The following is a 19209-nucleotide window of genomic DNA, read 5'->3' as shown; positions in this document are numbered from 1 at the left end:
TCTTAATCCACATCATACTAACTTAATGATTCAATTAAAAATAATAAATTAGAACTGAGGAGTAAGTTACAAATACCCCACTCATCGCTTTTATAGGAAATATAATCTTACTGAAATATCACCTGATCCATACTTTTCTAAAAAGGCTTAAAGTTTAAAATCACAAATCAGTTATACAAAACATGAGAATATTCCTGACACTAGAGTGAGTCACTTGTGGGGAATAAGACAAAAGGAATCTTTGATCACTAAGTATTTAAACACAAAGAACATTCAATCTATTTTATGGGGGCAGGGGAATCCAAAATACAGTTATTTTAAATTCCACTTATATAGGAAAGGTAAACAAGGGGAATTTCATTATAAATTATATAAGTGGGGAAAGGAAGGATTTATAACTGGGATTAAAAAATTACCAAACCTATGCCCTATTTTAAAAAATGAAGGAAGCATATTACACTGAATAATGTTTGGAGATGCAAAACTCTAAATTGTGCACTACCATGAGTGGCTTACAGTTTTAATTTTTAAAAGTTTTGCATTTATAAAATAAAAAAAATCTAAAAATAGGCCATGTCACATCAACACAGCACAAAATAACAATTCAAAGTCTCAAAAAAATGATGTCTTGGCCAAGCACACAATATTACTCAATAAATTAAATTTATTCAAACACTGAAAACTTAAAAAAAAAATGTGACAGATATATGTATTATTTTCAAATAAACTCTGTTCCTTCTACAAAACATTTATCTAACTATTCATAATTATTCAGTTCAAAAATAAAGTCAGGACTGGGGTTGTACTCAATGGTGGAGTGCTTGCCTCCCATTGGTGAGACATTGAATTCAATCCTCAGCACCACATAAAAATAAATAAAGGCATTGTGTTCATCTACAACTAAAAATATTTTCAAAAAATAAATAATAAGACAAAGGAAAAATAAAGAAACACTGAAATTCTCTTTCAAAATTTTACTTATGCAAACAGCTGAAGTCCCTCCTCCCCAAGGAGCATTAAGGAACCTACCACAATGATTAGCTGCTATTACCTAGTAGAGGTCAAGTAGCAAAGGACACTGGGAACTGAGGAAGCCTACCTTCCCTACTTCATTTATTAATTATGCTCCATGAGTTGAAGAGTTTCACTGTTCCAAGACATGAACACAAAAACAGGAGTGACTAGCACTGAGGAATGCGAGTGAGTGGTATAGTGTTTGCCTAGCATGTATGGGGCTCTCATTTACTCCCGCAGCACTTCCAAAGAAATGAGACTGAGAAAGGGAGGTACAACCTAACTTGGATATTCATGGCAATGAAAATAGGGTGAGACCACTTCATAAAGCAACTGAAATGTATAGGTAATGAAATCACATTTTGATCAAGATCTTTTTTTTAATTTGTTCTAATTAGTTACACGTGATAGCAGAATGCATTTTGACACACTGTACACAAAAAGAGCACAACTTCTCATTTCTCTGGCTGTACAGGGGGCAGAATCACACTGGCAGTATAATCATACATATATAGAGGGTAATTGGTCAAGATCTTTTAACACTGTGTTCCTCCACAAGTAAATGTGACCATATTACACATCCTGACTCAACAGTGGTCTGGATTCTTCCACTAAGGACCCTACACAAATTCTTACACAATTCAACTGCTAGATTGTTTTGGGATCCAAAAACTGAAATGTTTCCCTTTACCTTTCACAAAGACATTTAGAGAAAAATGATAAGGCTCAAGTTCAGGTAGTAGAGAAAGAAGAGGCTTAACAGAAAGCTGAAGTAATCAGTTCTGGAAAACTCAAAACACTAAGTCTCTTTTGTAGGACCCATATTATGCCTAGATTGCCTAATTAGAGAGCTACTTTAGATACTGTTTCAACATACAAAATAAAATGAATGCAATAAAATGTATACTGTAAACATAATATAGCTAAGATTATACAATAGATGAAAATAATTAAGATAAGAAAATTTTCCTCTGTTATCACCAATTCACTGCCACATTCTCACATCTCAATACTTAGTGACACATTTTGAAGGGGGGAAAAACATCTTAATTTATGAGAAAAAACCTGGGAAACTTAAATGTGCAGATAATCCAATATACTTATGCTACCCATTTCCCTTTCATTTTTTCTCCCTAATAAACCTTTATCAAGTTACCAATCATGTTAAAACCTCTTGCTTCTCCTCAAAGAACAGATAAAAGCACTGAAAATGCAAAACAGATGCCACGGAGAGGAAAAGTAACAGATAAAAAGACTAACCGAGCTATAGTTGAAGCTTCCACTAAACAGGTGGACTTACCTTTCAAGCACAGGGGGTATTACTAACTCAGGTCTCATCAGTGCAAGATTCTGCAGAGCCTGGGCTGCTTCTAGACTACCAGTTTTGCTAAACATAGCCAAAAGAACAGGCTGAATAATGCATTGTACAAAGTCTGTAACATCTTGATCAGTAAGCTTATGGCTATCAGGCACAGGAGTTAACCAAGAGGGCTTCTTATATCTTTCACGATGCAATCTTCTAACAACACTGTTTGGCAGCCGCTGAAGTAGTTTCATTAACTTGTTCTGGGGACAAAGATACAAAAAGTAATAGGTAGTTCCAACTTTCTGTTGTAGATATTTATGATTCCTTTCTATCCACTCAAGAAAGGATTTTTTAAATAACAGCTCTAAATATAAAGATTACTGAATAACTATATAGAATTATACACTATTAATTACTAATAATAATGAGTTCTGCCATGCATGGTGGTACACGCCTATTATTCCAGTGACTCAGTGGATACCAAGTTTAAGGCTAGTCTCGTCTCATCATTTAGCAAGACCCTCAGCAACTTTAGAGAGACCCTGTCTTAAAATTAAAAAATAAAAAGGACTGGGGATAAGCTCAGTAGTAAAGAGTCCCTCACTCAATTCTCCAGTACCAAATAAATAAAATAAAAATGAGTTTCAAATTCTAGTTTGAAGACTTTCTAGCACCACTAAATTTTCTGTTACATGAAAAGCCATTTTAAGAAAGTAATTAAAAAAGAAAAAAAACAATAAAACAGCTGACATGATAAAATAGAAAAAAATGATCCCATGGCATTTTTGTTATTGTCTTCTGCAAAATATTGCAGTTTATCATCAGTAACCACAGCAGTATGCCTTAATTTACTTCTGTACGTCCTGTGAACATACTAAGTCAATAGGCAATAGTTAAGTATAACCACATTTAAAATGTTTTGAACACTACAAAACAAAATGAACATACTCACCAGCCAGCGCCCATTATTTGAAGGATGGTAAAAAGATGTGATGCTGTTAAACAAACCAGCTAAGTGTTTTTGCACTAGCTTACTTGGTCCACCCTGTTCAAATAAGAAGTAAAATGTCAGTATCGACATTATATACTGCAAAAAAGGAGAGAGGGTCAACAGGCCCAGGCCTATACATAAATCTCTAATGTGGTTTACCTTCATCCTGATGACAATAATTAATTCTATCTCTAAATAAGAGTCAAAACAATTCCCCAATGAATTTCATGCAAAGTAATTTAAAACATTCTACTAAAAATAAAAGCAATTTACTTAAACTAAATTATACACCTGGGGGCGGGGAGTGTATTTTTCAACTTAACAGTACATTTTAAATTTCCGAAATAAAATAACATGCATACTACAATTTATCAAAAATAAATATTATTCAAAAATAACTAAAATGGTTAGTATGAAGTACATAAGGCATTTCTTAAATAAATCATTAAGTAAATTTCTCATCCTTTGTAATGGGGAGGGATGCTTTCAATAAATGCAGTGAATATTTCATGATTTCTTCTAAAGGTTTAAAATGTCGAAATTTGTTATATTTAGCCTCATTTTTACTCAAAAGAAAATTATTTTTATTTCTCAATCTATTACCAAAACAAACACAAAAAAAATCAACCACACAACATAACTTGGAAGAAAAATGAGGGAAAAAAATCTAGCTTTCATCTATGAAGTTGATAAAGCACTACAATTTGACCTTAAAATCTTTTTGTCCCGTGATGATCTTTCAAGACACAGCACGAAAGTAAGCTGTCAAATTACATTAGGAACATGACTTTCCGCTAACATGAAATTCATGTTCATGTTTCTCAATCTAGAATACTAGACTAGGCCAGATACCATAATAATTCCATAGCAAAACTCACAAAATCTCCAAACTTCTGACAATTACAATTACAGATTTTATTGTTGTGGTTGTTTTTGCAGTACTGGGAACTGAACCCAGGGGCTCTGCTCCTAGACCAGCACTCTATAACCAACCCATTCCCAGACCCCTTTGAAATTCATTTTGAGGCAGTGTCTTGCTACTGTTGTCCAAGCTGGTCTCAAACATTTCTCCTTCCTCAGCCTCCCTAGCAGCTGAAATCATAGGCATGAGTCACCATGACCAGTTTCTTTTCTTTTCTTTTTTTTTTCCCCCCACTTTACACTTAACACAAAGTGAAGCTACCAATGAACTGTGTGAGAAGGCAGAGTAAAATGAACTCAAGGCTAATGCTAATCACCATCTAGGTCTGTGGCTCCCAAAAAGTGAGTTTCACCTTACTGCCTGTATAAGATAGTAAACAAACATGTTGCTGGTTTTTTCCGCCCCCCACCCCCCCGTTATTGAATGATAGGAAAATGGGATTTCCTAACAATAAAAGAGTAAAACGATTGGGAGTTTTAATTTCTTGCTATAAGCTTGTAACAATCACTTGGCCTTTTCTGCAGAAATGACATGGAACAGAATATTAATTCAAAGAGAGCTCTAGAAGCAATATATCAATGTTAAATCAGAAAATTATAGTTGTTCTAAAACTGCATTCTTGAGAGATAACACCAAAATCTAAACATCTGACATAGTTTTTATTTCCTTCAAGGATGACAATAAATTGATCCTTTATACTTCTCCCTTCACTAAGATAATTTTAAGAACTCTGTGTTCAATATAATAATTTACGTGAATATTAACAATGAACGAATAAGGGGGTTTCTGATTAGTTCTGAGTTCTGATCCTATCGTGGGAGAGTCTTTTCATCTGAGTCTGGTTCTGAATCTGTAAAAATGTTAAGACATTTTGAATCCCTCAGAACTCTAAATTTTTTTAAGATGCTTTTGTTAAGAAGATTTACAAATGGTAGATTATGTCTACGTTCTAGATCTGATAAACATAAATATACCAAATCAGAAAATATTCAAGAATCTTAGCAAGCCCCAGGCCCTGGGTTCAATTCTTAGAACATGAAAACAAAGAAGCAAGAAACAAAATATCTAAGATTCAAGTGACCAACCAAACCATAAACATAGAATTGAATTTTTTGTATGGTTAAGGCAAAACAGAGATGACAAATTTATTTATTACAAACCATCATGGCAGTAATCCATATCACAGCATGGCCTATATCATAAGCATTTGTTAAAAATCTTGGAACTAACACTTGACTGCTTCCCACTGGGAGGTTCAAGCTTCTCAGAATCCTTGTAAATATCTTTAAAAAGAAGAAAGAAATTTTTTTAAAGAATTAAGAATATTTATAGGCATCAAATTAATTCCTTAAATAGCTTAGTGTTATACACTAGTGACACTGGCTATACTCTCATTTTATCATGAAGTCTTTAAGCAACATTATAAATGTTTAGTGATTTGTTCCATTCTGAAAAAAACACATAAATATAAACAGATACATTGTATGACACTCTAAGGTCACAGGCACAAGAATATGAATCAGCTGTGTCCATGTCCCATGAGATTTATAGTTCCACATAAAAAGGCAAAACAAAATGTGATTAAACGATGAAAATTTTTACCCATCTGCTTCTCTAAACATAAATAATCATTCCTATGCTCCCGTTCCATGCCCAGAATGCACATCACCAACTAAAATTCAAGTATCTTCTAGCCAATTACTTTGCCATTTCAAAATCTTGATCCTTGATCCTAGCTTGATTTTTCCCTTAAGCACTTGTATTTTAATCAAAACACAATAATTCCTCTTTAATGTGATTAAATTTATATTTTAAATCTACCTTAATTGATGGATGCCCAAAGGCACCCATCTCAATTAGTTTTTAATACACAATAGCAAGCGAAAGACAGACCAAGCTAAGTCAACCAGAGCCTTTCTCTTGCTTCCAGTCCTGGTCTAATGTCAGTGTATACATCAGAAATACCTGGATGTCCTACCTCCAGTCCTACTAAAGTTCCTGAAGTGATTCTACAGACAAAATACCAAAGATGCAATATTAAGAAACACCTGCACCTAGAAACATTCTTAGTTTACTATAAGAAAATACGTATTGTGATTTTAAAAAGTGTGTAACACTTGATAATAGTAATCAAATATAATGTGCAAAATTGTTCAAAGGTATGAATCCATGACACCCTTCATATACTTAGAACTTCTGAAATTTATAGTTCATGTCATACATGGGTAAGACGAAAATTATGTACCCTTGATACCGTGATGTGTTTTAATTACTTATTGCAAAGAATCACCTCATCTCTATTTTTACTTAAAAAAAAAAAAAGTTTATGTGGCACTTGGCATTAGTATAAAAAAAACACTTCTCCTTTACAACACAGAGTTGATTGTTAGTGCTGTTGTATATATGTTCAAATATTCTTAATTACCTTTGGTACATATGGATCCCAATCTATGTACCCTATATTATCTGTAGCCAATCGAGCAAAGAGATTTACTAGTTGCTGAAAATAAACAAAACAAGACAAAGTTAAGGAGAGTATTTCTTGTTGTTTTTAAATATCATAGTCTTGCCCCTTATTCATTTGCTCTTTCAGCAGTCATTAGCATAAATTTAATTTGGCAGATTTTTTAAAATCTCCAAATAAGTTCTGATTTATGTCATTCATTTAAAAATAACTGCAGCTAAAATGCTTTTAAAAAGAAAATGACAAAACATCATTCACAATACAAAACAGAAAAGAAAATTTTAACCCAATAAATATGCTTTAAAAAAAAAAACAAAAAACCATTATGTGTCCTCCATTATCTGAAGTAGGTTCCATAGAAAACATTTTTATACTTCATGCATTTCATAATACATGCTCATACTCTTAAGACACTGATAAATAAATGTCTACTTCAATTAGAAAATAGTAAATAAAAAGGAAAAAAAAATGATCATAATATTGCTAATGGCAATTCTAACAAACTGAAGTTACTTGTCAAGTGATTTATTTATCTCCAAATTAAAACATGTAAGAGAAGAAAAATGAGACACTCACCCCCTCCCACTGTGGGAGATTTTGCACTGAAACCCAAAGGCCAATTAATTCATCAAACCAAAGTCTGAAGAAGAAAAATGTTGTTATGAATAGCAAGTGATTATAGAAAGTGGTTCAAAGCCAGGTATCCTTTGTATTTTTAAAATCTATTATTCTTACTGATAACTATACAACCTAGAAAAAATAATACTGAAAGTTACAAACTTAATAAGATAATGGAATATTTCTTGTCTGAATATTCCCTTTCTAATTTATGCTATAAAATGTGATCTCGTCTATTACAACTTCTATTTCACTGTTAATTACTGTCAACTCTGAAGAGTTGTTTCCAATTTTCTTTCTCTCCCCCAACTCTGTCCATTAATGTTTTCCTGTCACTGTTTGTTCTCACTATTCTCTTCCCCTTTCTTTCCTAATTTCTTAAGGCCCTTGTTCTTATTTAGCTTGTCACACAAGCCTTACTCTCTATTTACAATCTTCTGTTCAACTGTCTTAGCCTTCACACACTTCAAGTATATTAAACATAATGGGTGAGTTTGCAAATTTAAACTTACTACTTTACTAGATTGTTGATATGTACATTTCCTGCTATGTTACTGAATTTGTGAAGACATGTATATACTTACTTAAAACCTCTATGATGAAGTTCTGGAGGAAGGGAGGTAGGAAGAAATATTTCAAAGTAAGTGATGGCCTTTTGCATCGTTACATCAAAAGGACACATTAAAGGCCGCCATTCCTCTAGCATTTCTGCTGTTGCATCTACTGGAAAATACCTAATAAAAAAGAAAGTTTCTTGTATCTGATGACTGACTAGAAAGTCTACAACATCAATATGTGACTGACCAAAAAAGGGAAGGAAGAGGTCAGATATTTAGCTCAGATGTACAGAACTTGCCTAGCATGATGAGGCCCTGGGTTCAATCCCTAACACTACAAAAAGGAGGGCTGTAGATTGTATAACATATATCACACACCACAAATATCAAATTAGCCCTCAATAAACACTCACTTTTTAAAATAAAACATATCTCCCAACACACTTGGGATAAAGTAAATTCTCTTGTCAAAAAAACTTTCAAAAAATCCTACTAAGTTGGTAAAACTCAGATTAAAAACCCTTCAAACACCCATAAAGTTAAGCATGATTGTTTTTACTTTCTTTGTCCTATGTACTAGCAATTGAAAAAGGCTTATATGAGAACCCATTCTATGTAAGAAATACAAATCAGTAAGTGAGCAAGATGGCATCAAGCCCAGACGTATCTGGGCCCCTTTGTTGTTCTTGTTCATTTGTTTGATACTGGGAATTAACAAAGGGATGCTTTAACACTGAGCTACATCCCTAGTCCTTTTTCTTATTTTTATTTTGAGACAGGGTTTCACTAAGTTGGCAGGGATGGCCTCCAACTTCCAATTCTCCTGCCTCAGCCTCCTGAGTCACTGGGATTACAGGTGTGAGACATCACATCTAGACTCTTGGCCCCTCTGGATGAATCTCTGGGTGCTCTTTACCCTCACTGAACTACTAAGTCCTTCTATATACCAGACAGGACAGGACTAACAATCTGGTACTAAAGATTTTAATATTCTGCAATTCTGTAACATGACCAGAAGCATCCCTGGAGTAGAGGGGATATAACAAAATTAAACTCTCAAGTGTGCACATATTATATTAGGGAAAATAGCTAAAGATGACACATGTATGGTTGTCTATTCCATCTTAAGAGGTTTAAAATTAGAAACAGTATCTCAGAAATTTGAATTCTACCCAAGGAAGTTGGGAAAATCCTGTAAATCCACTTATAATTTTGGCTTACACAACAATATGATGAATTCTCTTATATTTTCCTAAACCTGTGTTAACATAAATCATACTTCAATCTTTTATGTGAGAAACAAAATTACATTTCTAGTAATATTTCTGTTGAGTTCACAAAGCATTATGTGCCAGGTTCTTGTAATGGGTTAAAATAAAAAAATAAATATTAAACTACCTTCAAGGATTTCATATGTAAAAATTCCTCTTCCTACTTTTTCTGAGTGAACTGTTAATCTACTAATCCAAAATGAAAAATTGGGAGTTCTATAAATTATCCAAGAACAAATATGTACCTCAAGTTTCAGGGAAGAAACACAGCAAGAGAGTAACTAACAAAATGTCACTATTCATTGGTGACTTACGACTCAGATCTTAAGCCTCTTATGAGGGAGACACTTTATATACTGAAAATACATTTACCCAAGACTAAGTAGTATAATATGTCAGTAATAAATATCTGAATTAAACTCATATGCATATGATAAACATAGGGGTTTTCCACTGCAAAGGATTCACTGTATCCATAGCAGGAAAAAAAAAGAGTCTTAGAATGGCCAGATAAGAGGAACATAGTTCAGGGTTGGGGGTGTGGCTCAGAGGTAGACTGGTTGCCCTCCATGCATGTGAAGTCCTGGGTTCCATCCCCAGCAGCAGCAGCACCACCACCACCCAAAAAAAGAAAAAGAAAAATATATATATAGATTGGATACTTAAAATTGGATTTTAATTAAAATTAATTCTATTCGTATTCATTTTAATCATAATATAGGCTATTTATCATACAAATGTAGGATATTTGGAATAAAATATTTGCAAAGAGAAATAGTGGGAAAAATTTAGACTACCTTCTTGTCATAACTAATATTTTAGTGTAATACCTAAAGTGCTCATTTTAGAAAATATCTTGATCTGAATAACAAATAATACTCTAGAAAAATCTTTGAAATATAGATGGCAACATATAAACTGCAGTATTCTTTATAATGGGTGACTTAAAATTTTCTAAATTTCAAAATAAAATATGAAAAATTCAGTTCAAGAGCTGGGAATGATATGCTACACTGGGTAACTAACGTCACAATGTCGGAAACTATTTATTTATACCTTTAATTTTCTCTTCAAAACATACACTAAAGATAAAGGAAGGCCCACAGAAAGAACAAGAGGTTTTAGAAATTGAGAAGTTACTTACGGTCGGCAGCTTTTCACGAGTGTTTTGAGAACATTTTCTACAGAACTGGAGGAGGAAAAAGCCATTTGATAAATTAGATTGGGCTATTTCAAGAACATTAATTCTAGTAATAGATTTCTAAGATATGTTCATATATTCAGGTATAATTTGCTTACAAATAATAACTAACCGTTCTCTTTCATACAATAGAACTGCAAGGATTAACTACCTAAACTCCTAATCTACTCTTTCCTCTGCCCTCATTTTGTTTGTTATTTGCTATGAAGAAAACATTACACTGGAAAAAGGCCAAATCATTTTCAATCTTTACAAAGTAGACAGCAATGATCATACTTATCAACACATGAAGTATGCTCAGTGGCTTGAAAGTTCAAATACTATTTTTTATTATGCTGCGTTTACATCAAAATACAAACAGCAGACATACTGAATCTGGTAAGCTTCTATCACCAATTGCCAGAAAAAAGTTCTGTAAACCAATTAACAAGAGTTGTATAATCTTCCAAGGCACTTTATTGCCAGCAACAATTATCAAAAACAACAACCATCTCTTTGACCAGATACTTGCAAAGTTAGATGAGTAAAATGAAAAGCTAGAACTTATTTTTCAACATTTCAGTACCTCAAGGGAATATACAAGATCAGCACAAATTAGCATATGAACTTACAATGAACATTTCTGTTTTAATGAAAAGGCCAATGTATACTGGTTTAAATACATGACCAGAATGGAATATTTAAAATATTAGCTAGAAACAAAGTCAAAAGAAGTCAAAATGCAAACAAGCCAAACAGGGACATCAGATAATTTTGAACTGAAGTTTAAAAATTAATGTGTGATTACTTACAGGATGACAGATATGAGTAAAAATAAAGTTCTCAAATCTCAAATTAACCAATGAAAAATACATACATATAGGGGGAAGGAGTAACGTTCAGGCAAGTTCCCACCTAACATTCTCATTAAGCTTCTTTGAGTTCTCAAGTCCAGTGGTCTAACTTCTCTGAAAGCTTAAGAACTAAACTACAAAGAAATTCCAAGGAATAAGACTCAGCATGCATAAGCAATACATTATATTCCCAAAAGAGAAAACTAAAATCTCATTATTCAGGATCAGTAAAAATTTTTAATCTCAAAACTATTCAGAGAAAAATTAAATGAAGAGCAAACCAGGAGGTTACTCATGAGTTGACTTCTAAATTAAACAGAGCCACATGACCAGAAAGCCTTTATGAAGCATTTTTTCTGATCAATAGAAAAAGGCTCTCTACTTTCCTGCAGGGGTCCAAAAAAAAAAAAAAAAAAAAAAAAAAAAAAAAAAAACACACAAAAACAAAAGTGGGCAAACTTCTTTCAACTACACCTAAAGCTCCCTGAAGACCATGGCTATGATTTTAACTTCAAAATTTCCAAAGTGCTTATAACAAGGCTGTCTAGTCATATATTTATACACACATTTATATTTATCCATTTACTTACAATATTCAATAAATATTTCCTATCAGGACAACAAATAACACAAATTGTGGGTCTTCTTTTAGTTTAGATTGAAGAACAATTTAGGAACAAATTGTAGAATAAACCGGCAAGGTTTGAAGAGCCATCTATAGTTCCAAACTAAATAATAGGCCAATTTAAATGCAGATTTTGAAAACATAATTATAAAATGATAAACTATCTTTCCAGAGAATTAAGCTGAAGATACACAATTCTACAACTTCCTAATGTTTGTGTTCCCATTAACTTTATTTTTTTTTGTTTGTTTACTGGTTCTGTGGCAACTGATTTGAGACAGTTACCCAAAAAACCTGCTGCATCTAAGTAACTTCCTATACCAACACTTTCATGTCAAAAATGATTCTGGAAAGCAAGTCATAAATGGCTGCATGGCTACAAGTTTTCTCTAGTTTCTTTCACTCTTAAGAAGCATAGGAAGTTAATGAACACTTGATATTGTCACTTCACTTATTATGAGGACTAGGGTTTGTGGGAATGTGATTTGGTTCACCTAAATAAGGCTGAATTCAACCCCTTCTTATACATAAGGCCTGTACCATTGGATTTATGCTCTTTATCCAGAAAAGGGTACAATCTCTCTAACCTGTGATATCTGTATAGTGACCTTTTGTGATTCTTGTAATCTCTCAAGATGAAGGGAACAATGTTTCTGTTTAAAAATAAAATAAAAGGTTAAGGCTAGATGCTACTAGACTATATTTCATTAAGTTTTAGAGGGAGTGAATAATCACTACATATTTTGTTGGAAATTTATAATACTAAAGTGATTTAGTATTTATAATACTAAAGTGATACCAATTCAGAACACTTTTTTTTTTTTTTTTTTTAAATCAAAAGGGATCTATACAGTGACTAAGCTTTGGATGGATTTTCTCATACCCCACTTCCTCCTAGAAACATTATGTTGACAAGAATACCATATAATGGTTCACAGTTTGGGCTTATAGTTAAGACCGATCTGAATATGAATACAAATTCTTTGGTTTTCATCAATATGAGCAACAATACCTACCTCTCATAGAACTTTTACAAAAATTTAATGAAATAATGTAGAAGAAAGTCATTAGGTGGCCCAAAATTAAACACAATAAATGTTAACAATTACTGCTTCATATTTAGCTAAAATAAATTGCGTTTTTTATTTCTATAAGAATTGGAATTTTCACTTTGCTTTTACATTGATTCTATCACCTCTGAGTAGCTATTAATTAATGATTTAGGGAATCTAAATAGGATATTCTTCAATGCCACCATATTATTAGTACAGAAAGTGACTTCTTATTCCAGTCTCAACCACTGACGACTGCATTCTCTTCTCTGGACCTCAATTTCTCCTTCCAATGATATTTCTTTTGACAACACTAATAAATGCTAAATATGTTGCAAAGAGTGAAGAAAGTTGATCACCTTAGCCTCCAGTTACCCCAGTTACTGATGTAGTAAATTTTATATTAACTTGAGGTTTGAGTGTTGTCTCCATGGTTTTATTTAACTATCATGACAATATTCACTTCCAAACCAAAGAAATGTACAGAAATGATATAATCAAGGAGAGAATAAACTGAACTGTTCATAGCCAGAGGAACTTGCAGCTTCATTTGAACTAAAACTGACTACCGGCCAGATGGGGTGGTACACACCTGTGATCCCAGCAACTTGAGAAGTTAAGACAGGAGGACTGCAAGTTCCAGGTCAGCCTCAGCAACTTAGAGACCCTCTGTCTCAAAAAAATTTTTAAAAGGACTGGGGATATAACCCCTGGGTTCAATTCTCAGTACCACACATTAAAAAAGGATTTCAGAATAATGTTTACTTTTTCATAAATGAGAAACTATAATAATAGCACATTCTGTATTTATCTGCCTTAATCTTGTAATTTAATGGGAACTGCCTATACAGTATTCTTTTTCTTATGCAAGCATGTGCCAAACACTTCACATAGGAGTCAGTTTCATCTTCTCTAAATATAAACAAAACACACCATAGATCAGTTAAATATTTTCCATCCACCTAATCTTTCAAAATCTAATATTACTCAGTTAAATAAGCAAGTAGTCATTTTCACAGTCACATCGTTCAAAATTAAGGTCAAGGTAATTACACTATAAATAAAGTTAAAAATAACATCTTTAAAATTGATGATGCCTGAGCACTGGTTTTTCATTAAAATTAAAGAGAAAAGTACCAAAAGTCCCTCTCTATGGCAAATGCTAAAAAATTGTTGGAATCCTTACCATTTGTAAAAAGAACAAATACAACTACTTTAAATGACAAACCTGATCAATTTTAACTAAAGTCTTTTATTCTTTCCCCCCCCGCTCGCCCCGAGATCAGTTTTTTAGAATTAGGGACATAAGTCAATGGTAGAGCATTCACCTAAGAGATTTAATATAATACTACACACTGTAAGAAAGAAAGAAACAATCAGCTCTTAAAAAAAAAAAAAAAAAAAAAGTATTGTACCATAGACACAACCTATCAAACACTGTAGCACTATCAAAAATCATTAACAAAAAATCATGTATTCAGTCAGGCATGGTGGCCCACTTCTAATCCCAACTACTTGGGAGACAGAAGCAAGAGCATCAAAAGTTTGAGGTCAGCTTAGGCATTACATTTCAAAATTTAAAAATAAAAATAAAAAGGACTCGGAAGGCAGCTTAATTATAAAACACTTGCCTAGCATTTGCACGGAAGTGGGTTAAATCTCTGGTACTGCAAAAAAAAAAAAAAAAACTTTAAAAGTAAACAGAATGTTTCTCAAACACTGCATTAAAAATCAGAGGTTGGGGATTTAGCTCAGCCATAATCATGATTACCTGGTGTATGTGAGGCCCTGGGTTCAATCCCCACAACTACCACTTAAAAAAAAAAAAATCATTGCAAATACCATATTAATAATCAGTATTTAGTGCCTGATACAGTGGTGCATGCCCATAATCCCAAAGATTCAGGAGGCTGAGGAAGTAGGATCACAAATTCAAGAAGAGTCTCAAAAACTTAATGAGATCCATCTCAAAAATAAATAGCTGGGAGTGGTGGTGCATACCTATAATCCCAGCGGCTTGGGAGGCTGAGGCCCTAAGTAACTCAGTGAGAACCTGTCTCTAAATAAAATATAAAAAAGGCTGGGGATGTGGCTCAGTGTTAAGTGCCCCTGGGTTCAATCCCCAATACAAAATAAATATAGTCCTTATATAAGGACTGGGGAAGTAGCTTAGTGGAAAAGTGCCCCTGGGTTCAATCTCCAGTACCAAATACTATTCCTATTATTTTAAAAAATGAGTTATCTGTGCCCCTTTGTAAAAACTGATCTATGCATAATTCCCTCACATTTTGTTCGCAGCAATACTCTACAATTTGTGTGCTGCCTATATTTCTAACTTGCAATTCATGTTCCTTTATGAAGTAAAGGATAATCAATTCTTACATTTCTAGGGTCAAGTTCAATAATTATCTCCTTTCCAATTTTGCTTTTTCTATCAAATTAAAAACTACTAATTTCTTTCTCCATTAGGAAGCAGAAATAGATGAGAGTGAAGAAAAAAGCCCTTTGCCATTAAGGTAGAGAAAGGAAAAAAAACAAGGGAAAAGAGGAGCCTGAGAGAATAAAAGAAAGGAAAGGAAAGGAAAAGGAGGAGAGCAGAGAGAAAGAAGTTGTTAACCTTTGTTCCAAATAATCCTGAAATGTATGGCACTATAAGCAGGGCATTTCAGTAAGGATAAACACATAAGGGATACAACTTTTAGATTTGAAAGACAAACAGCTAACAAATGAAGCAATCTTTCAGTCTGATTATAAAAATAGTATTTTAAAAATAGTATTAACACACTGCAGTCAGCTGACAAAACTGTTGTAAAATGTGTCAGAATACATCTAAGATGAAAATACTCAAAACAAAAATACCAGTACTAAAGGCATGCCATATTAAGTGGCTCTTTTTAAGCTAAGGGGTTTTGTAAATAAAATGTAAAGACTAAATCTATCCAGTTACTATAAATTTAAAGCACTGCTATAGTAGTGTGTGAAACAAAATGTCAAGCAAAAAAGCAATTTAAAAATTATTAAAAATTCAGAGAACAGAGGATTGCTCAGAGGAGTAAGGAAGAAATTGTCCATTATGGCTTCCTACTTCTGCAAAGACTACTAGAATCCTCAATTCAAGACTTACACTCTTTCAAAATGTGTTAAGCACCATTTTAAGTTTTGTTTTGTTTTGTTTTGGGATACTGGGAATTGAACCCAGGGGCACTCTACCACTGAGTTACACCCCCTGCCGTTTTTTTTTTTTTTTTTAAATTTTGAGACAAGATCTCATTACATTGCCCAAGCTGGCCGGACTTTTGTACCAGGGATTGAACTCAGGGGTAACCCAAACACTGAGCCACATCCCCAGCCCTATTTTGTGTTATAGAGAATCTCACTGAGTTGCTTAGCACCTCGCCATTGCTGAGGCTGGCTTTGAACTCTCCATCCTCCTGCCTCCACCTCCCAAGTAACTGGGATTAAAGGTGTATACCACAATACTTGGCCCACTTTTAAACTTTTACAGACACACTAAGTTTCTAATTTTTTCCTACAGTGCTGCTTCTCACCAAGTCCTCTTAAAAGCAAGTTTCAGATTCCCAGTATTCTTTCTGAATCCTTTAAACTTGAACACTTATTATTATTTCAAAGAAGAAACTCAATCAATAGTGCTGTACTTCACAATGTATACTCTGTATAGTGAAGGTACACAGCACTGTGTGAAATACCTCACACCACTAGACCAATATAGCTCAACTTCCTAGAGCATCAATTTTAGTCAGAGATATACAGAGAAATGTTTGCTTATAAAAATATTAACTATACCAGATATGAACATTTAAGAGAAAATATGAAAGTTTCAAGAAATATCTCACTCCAGGACCTCTTTGGGTACACCAACCTCACTCCAGGACCCCTTTTAGGTATACCTTGGGGATACGAAGGGGATGTTAATGAAAATGCTGAGAAGCACTGATACAAGAAAAAGACTACTGAATTGGAAATTGAGAAGGCCTGGGTGTTACAGAATTAAAAACAAGAAAAAAACAAAGCAAAGAGCACTGGACCAGTAAGAAGAAAATATAAGGGACTGAAGAATGAGACAGAGATTTTTCATTGTTTGAATCTAAGATAAGATGTAGCAAATTTGTTGAGTTCCTAAGCCCCATATAGAAAGTACTTGGAAGGGTGTGAGAAAGGAATTGGGGGTATAGTTCAGTGGCAAAACACTTGGCTAGTATGGATGAGACCTTAAGTTGTCCCAGGTTCAATCCCCGGCACCATGGGGTAGGGGTGAGGTGGGAGTGGGGGGTCTGTGTTAGAGCACTTACCTAGAGAGCATTTGAGAAAAATATCCAAACATATTCAGATTAGATGCAAAATTCAAATACTATATTGTATCTTTTTGTGTAATGACACAATATGCATGTGCATGGGTGAAACATACATTGTTTTATAATGAACCGCTTTCCTATTATTTCTGTTTTGAGGTTAAAGTATTATTTATTTTTGCCACTGAATATACATAATGAACATATAGGTAGGTTATAGGTTATAAGTGATATTATTATTAGGTGCTGGGGACTAAACTCAGGCTCTTGTACATGCTAATAATCAGACACCCTACAATGAACTACACTCCCAGTTGGTTTATATCATTTGTAAATTTTAAATAGTTAATTATAAAATACAAAATGGAGTGCTGAATCAGTCATAGTCACTTATTTAAATCAAGCAAAGATTTCAGGAGAACCAGTGTTTCTTTAAAATACAAAGAATGCCAGCCACAGTGATACCCTCCTGTAATCCCAGGAACTCAGGAGGCTAAGGCAGGAGGATGCAAATTCAAGGCCAGCCTCAGCAATTTAGCAAAGCCCTAAGCAACTTGACAAGACTGTCTCAAAATAAAGGGGGGGTGGGGGGCTGAGAATGTGGTTCAGTGGTTAAGCACCCCTGGGGGTTCAATCCTAGGTACCAAAAATAGGAGAAAAAAATTAATATAGACATAAAATGTTACTTTTTGGGAAATGAGTACTTAAGTATATGACAAATAATTCTAGACAATGAAAGGAAATAGCAATTAAAATCTGAAGAAAAATTCCCTAAAAATAAACCTTAATAATATAATAATAATCATATATTTGAAATCATTTTAAGCCCTAAATGCTAAAATTTATGGGCTAGGTCACAACTGAACCCCTGGTTAACAAAGAGAAATGACATTAAGTGGTCAAGTCTGAAATCACTATTAAGCTAAAAAGACAGGTGATTATATTGTACTCTGTACATTCAAAATAAAATATAAAATTTACAAAAAGTAGAGGTCTTACAGAGTTGAAACATTATGTGCCAGAAGTCAATAATCAGTAAGACATTTATAATTCTGAACATTACCAGGAAATGGTAAAAACCAAGGACTGTGCAGTTAGAATGGTCTGCACTCTAAAAACAGTCAATCACTGAAACTGACATTCTTTAACTGGGAGTATATGTTTTCAGGAATATGAATGCTCTGGAAAATGCAAGGATCTTCTTGAAGCATCCATTTTACTAGAAAAATTAAAACACATGCGGAGGGCTGGGCTCAGTGGCAAAGTATTCGTCTCACATACACAAAGCCCCGGGTTCGATACCCAACTCCAAAAAAGAAAAAAAAGACCCCAACCAAAAAAACAAAAAGGAAAACACATACACAGAGATATATTATGAAAAATGCTAAAGCCAGGCACTGTCCCTCACCTGTAATCTCAGCAACTCAGGACACTGAGGCAGGAGGACCACAAGTTTGAATCCAGCCTGAGCAAGTTAGTGAGAACTGGTCTCAAAATAAAAATAAAAAGGGTTGGGGGTACAGCTCAGTGGTAGAGCCCTCCCGAGTTAAACCCCAGGAAAGAGAAAAGAAAGAGAAAAGGAAGAGATATTTCTTGAAATCTAATTTGTATCATCAGAAGTAACACACATTTGATAATCTTTTTTTCTTTTACCTTTTGACCCCAGGGGTAATCTACCACTGATTTACACTTTCAGTTCTTTCTACTTTTATTTTGCGACAGGATCTCCTAAATTGCAGAGACTGGCTTTAAACCTGTAATCCCCCTACCTCAGCCTCCAGAGTTGGTGGATTACAGGCCTATACCACTGCACCAGGCTCTTGCTTTCTTTGGTTATTATGTGACACTGGCTGGGAAAGTCTTGAGAATAGCAGCTTTCATATAATTTCAAAAGGGCAATGAATTTTCTAAAGAGTCAAGTTATATAGAAATGAGCACATTAAAATGTACATTTGCTTGCCTATTTCAAAAGATCCAATATTCTTCAATCATGACCAATCCCCTAAAGTCAAGTGCCACCCAAGAAGTACTTTATCAGAAACACT

The 19209-nt window shown here is 33.8% G+C and overlaps 1 protein-coding gene and 1 long non-coding RNA gene across 2 annotated transcripts in view; both read right to left on the bottom strand.

The window, feature by feature from the left end:
- Positions 1 to 19209, bottom strand: part of PSME4 (proteasome activator subunit 4) — a 102535-nt gene that overhangs the window by 65572 nt on the left and 17754 nt on the right. Inside the window, exons 4-10 of the mRNA XM_079110202.1 lie at positions 10288 to 10332; positions 7900 to 8049; positions 7274 to 7337; positions 6659 to 6733; positions 5394 to 5516; positions 3273 to 3365; positions 2315 to 2580 (exon numbers count right to left, since the gene is read on the bottom strand). Of these exons, the coding sequence (XP_078966328.1) occupies positions 2315 to 2580; positions 3273 to 3365; positions 5394 to 5516; positions 6659 to 6733; positions 7274 to 7337; positions 7900 to 8049; positions 10288 to 10332 (816 nt within the window). The remainder of the gene's footprint in view (positions 1 to 2314; positions 2581 to 3272; positions 3366 to 5393; positions 5517 to 6658; positions 6734 to 7273; positions 7338 to 7899; positions 8050 to 10287; positions 10333 to 19209) is intronic.
- Positions 14416 to 19206, bottom strand: LOC306643913. The gene is made up of 2 exons (XR_013759116.1): positions 16748 to 19206; positions 14416 to 16716 (listed from the first exon to the last, which is right to left on the bottom strand). It is a non-coding gene; the product is annotated as an uncharacterized lncRNA (long non-coding RNA).

This window comes from Sciurus vulgaris (genome assembly GCF_902686455.1).
Source record: "Sciurus vulgaris genome assembly, chromosome: 14".
NCBI classification, from domain to species: Eukaryota; Metazoa; Chordata; class Mammalia; order Rodentia; family Sciuridae; genus Sciurus; species Sciurus vulgaris.
This window is presented reverse-complemented; position numbering and strand designations above follow the sequence as displayed.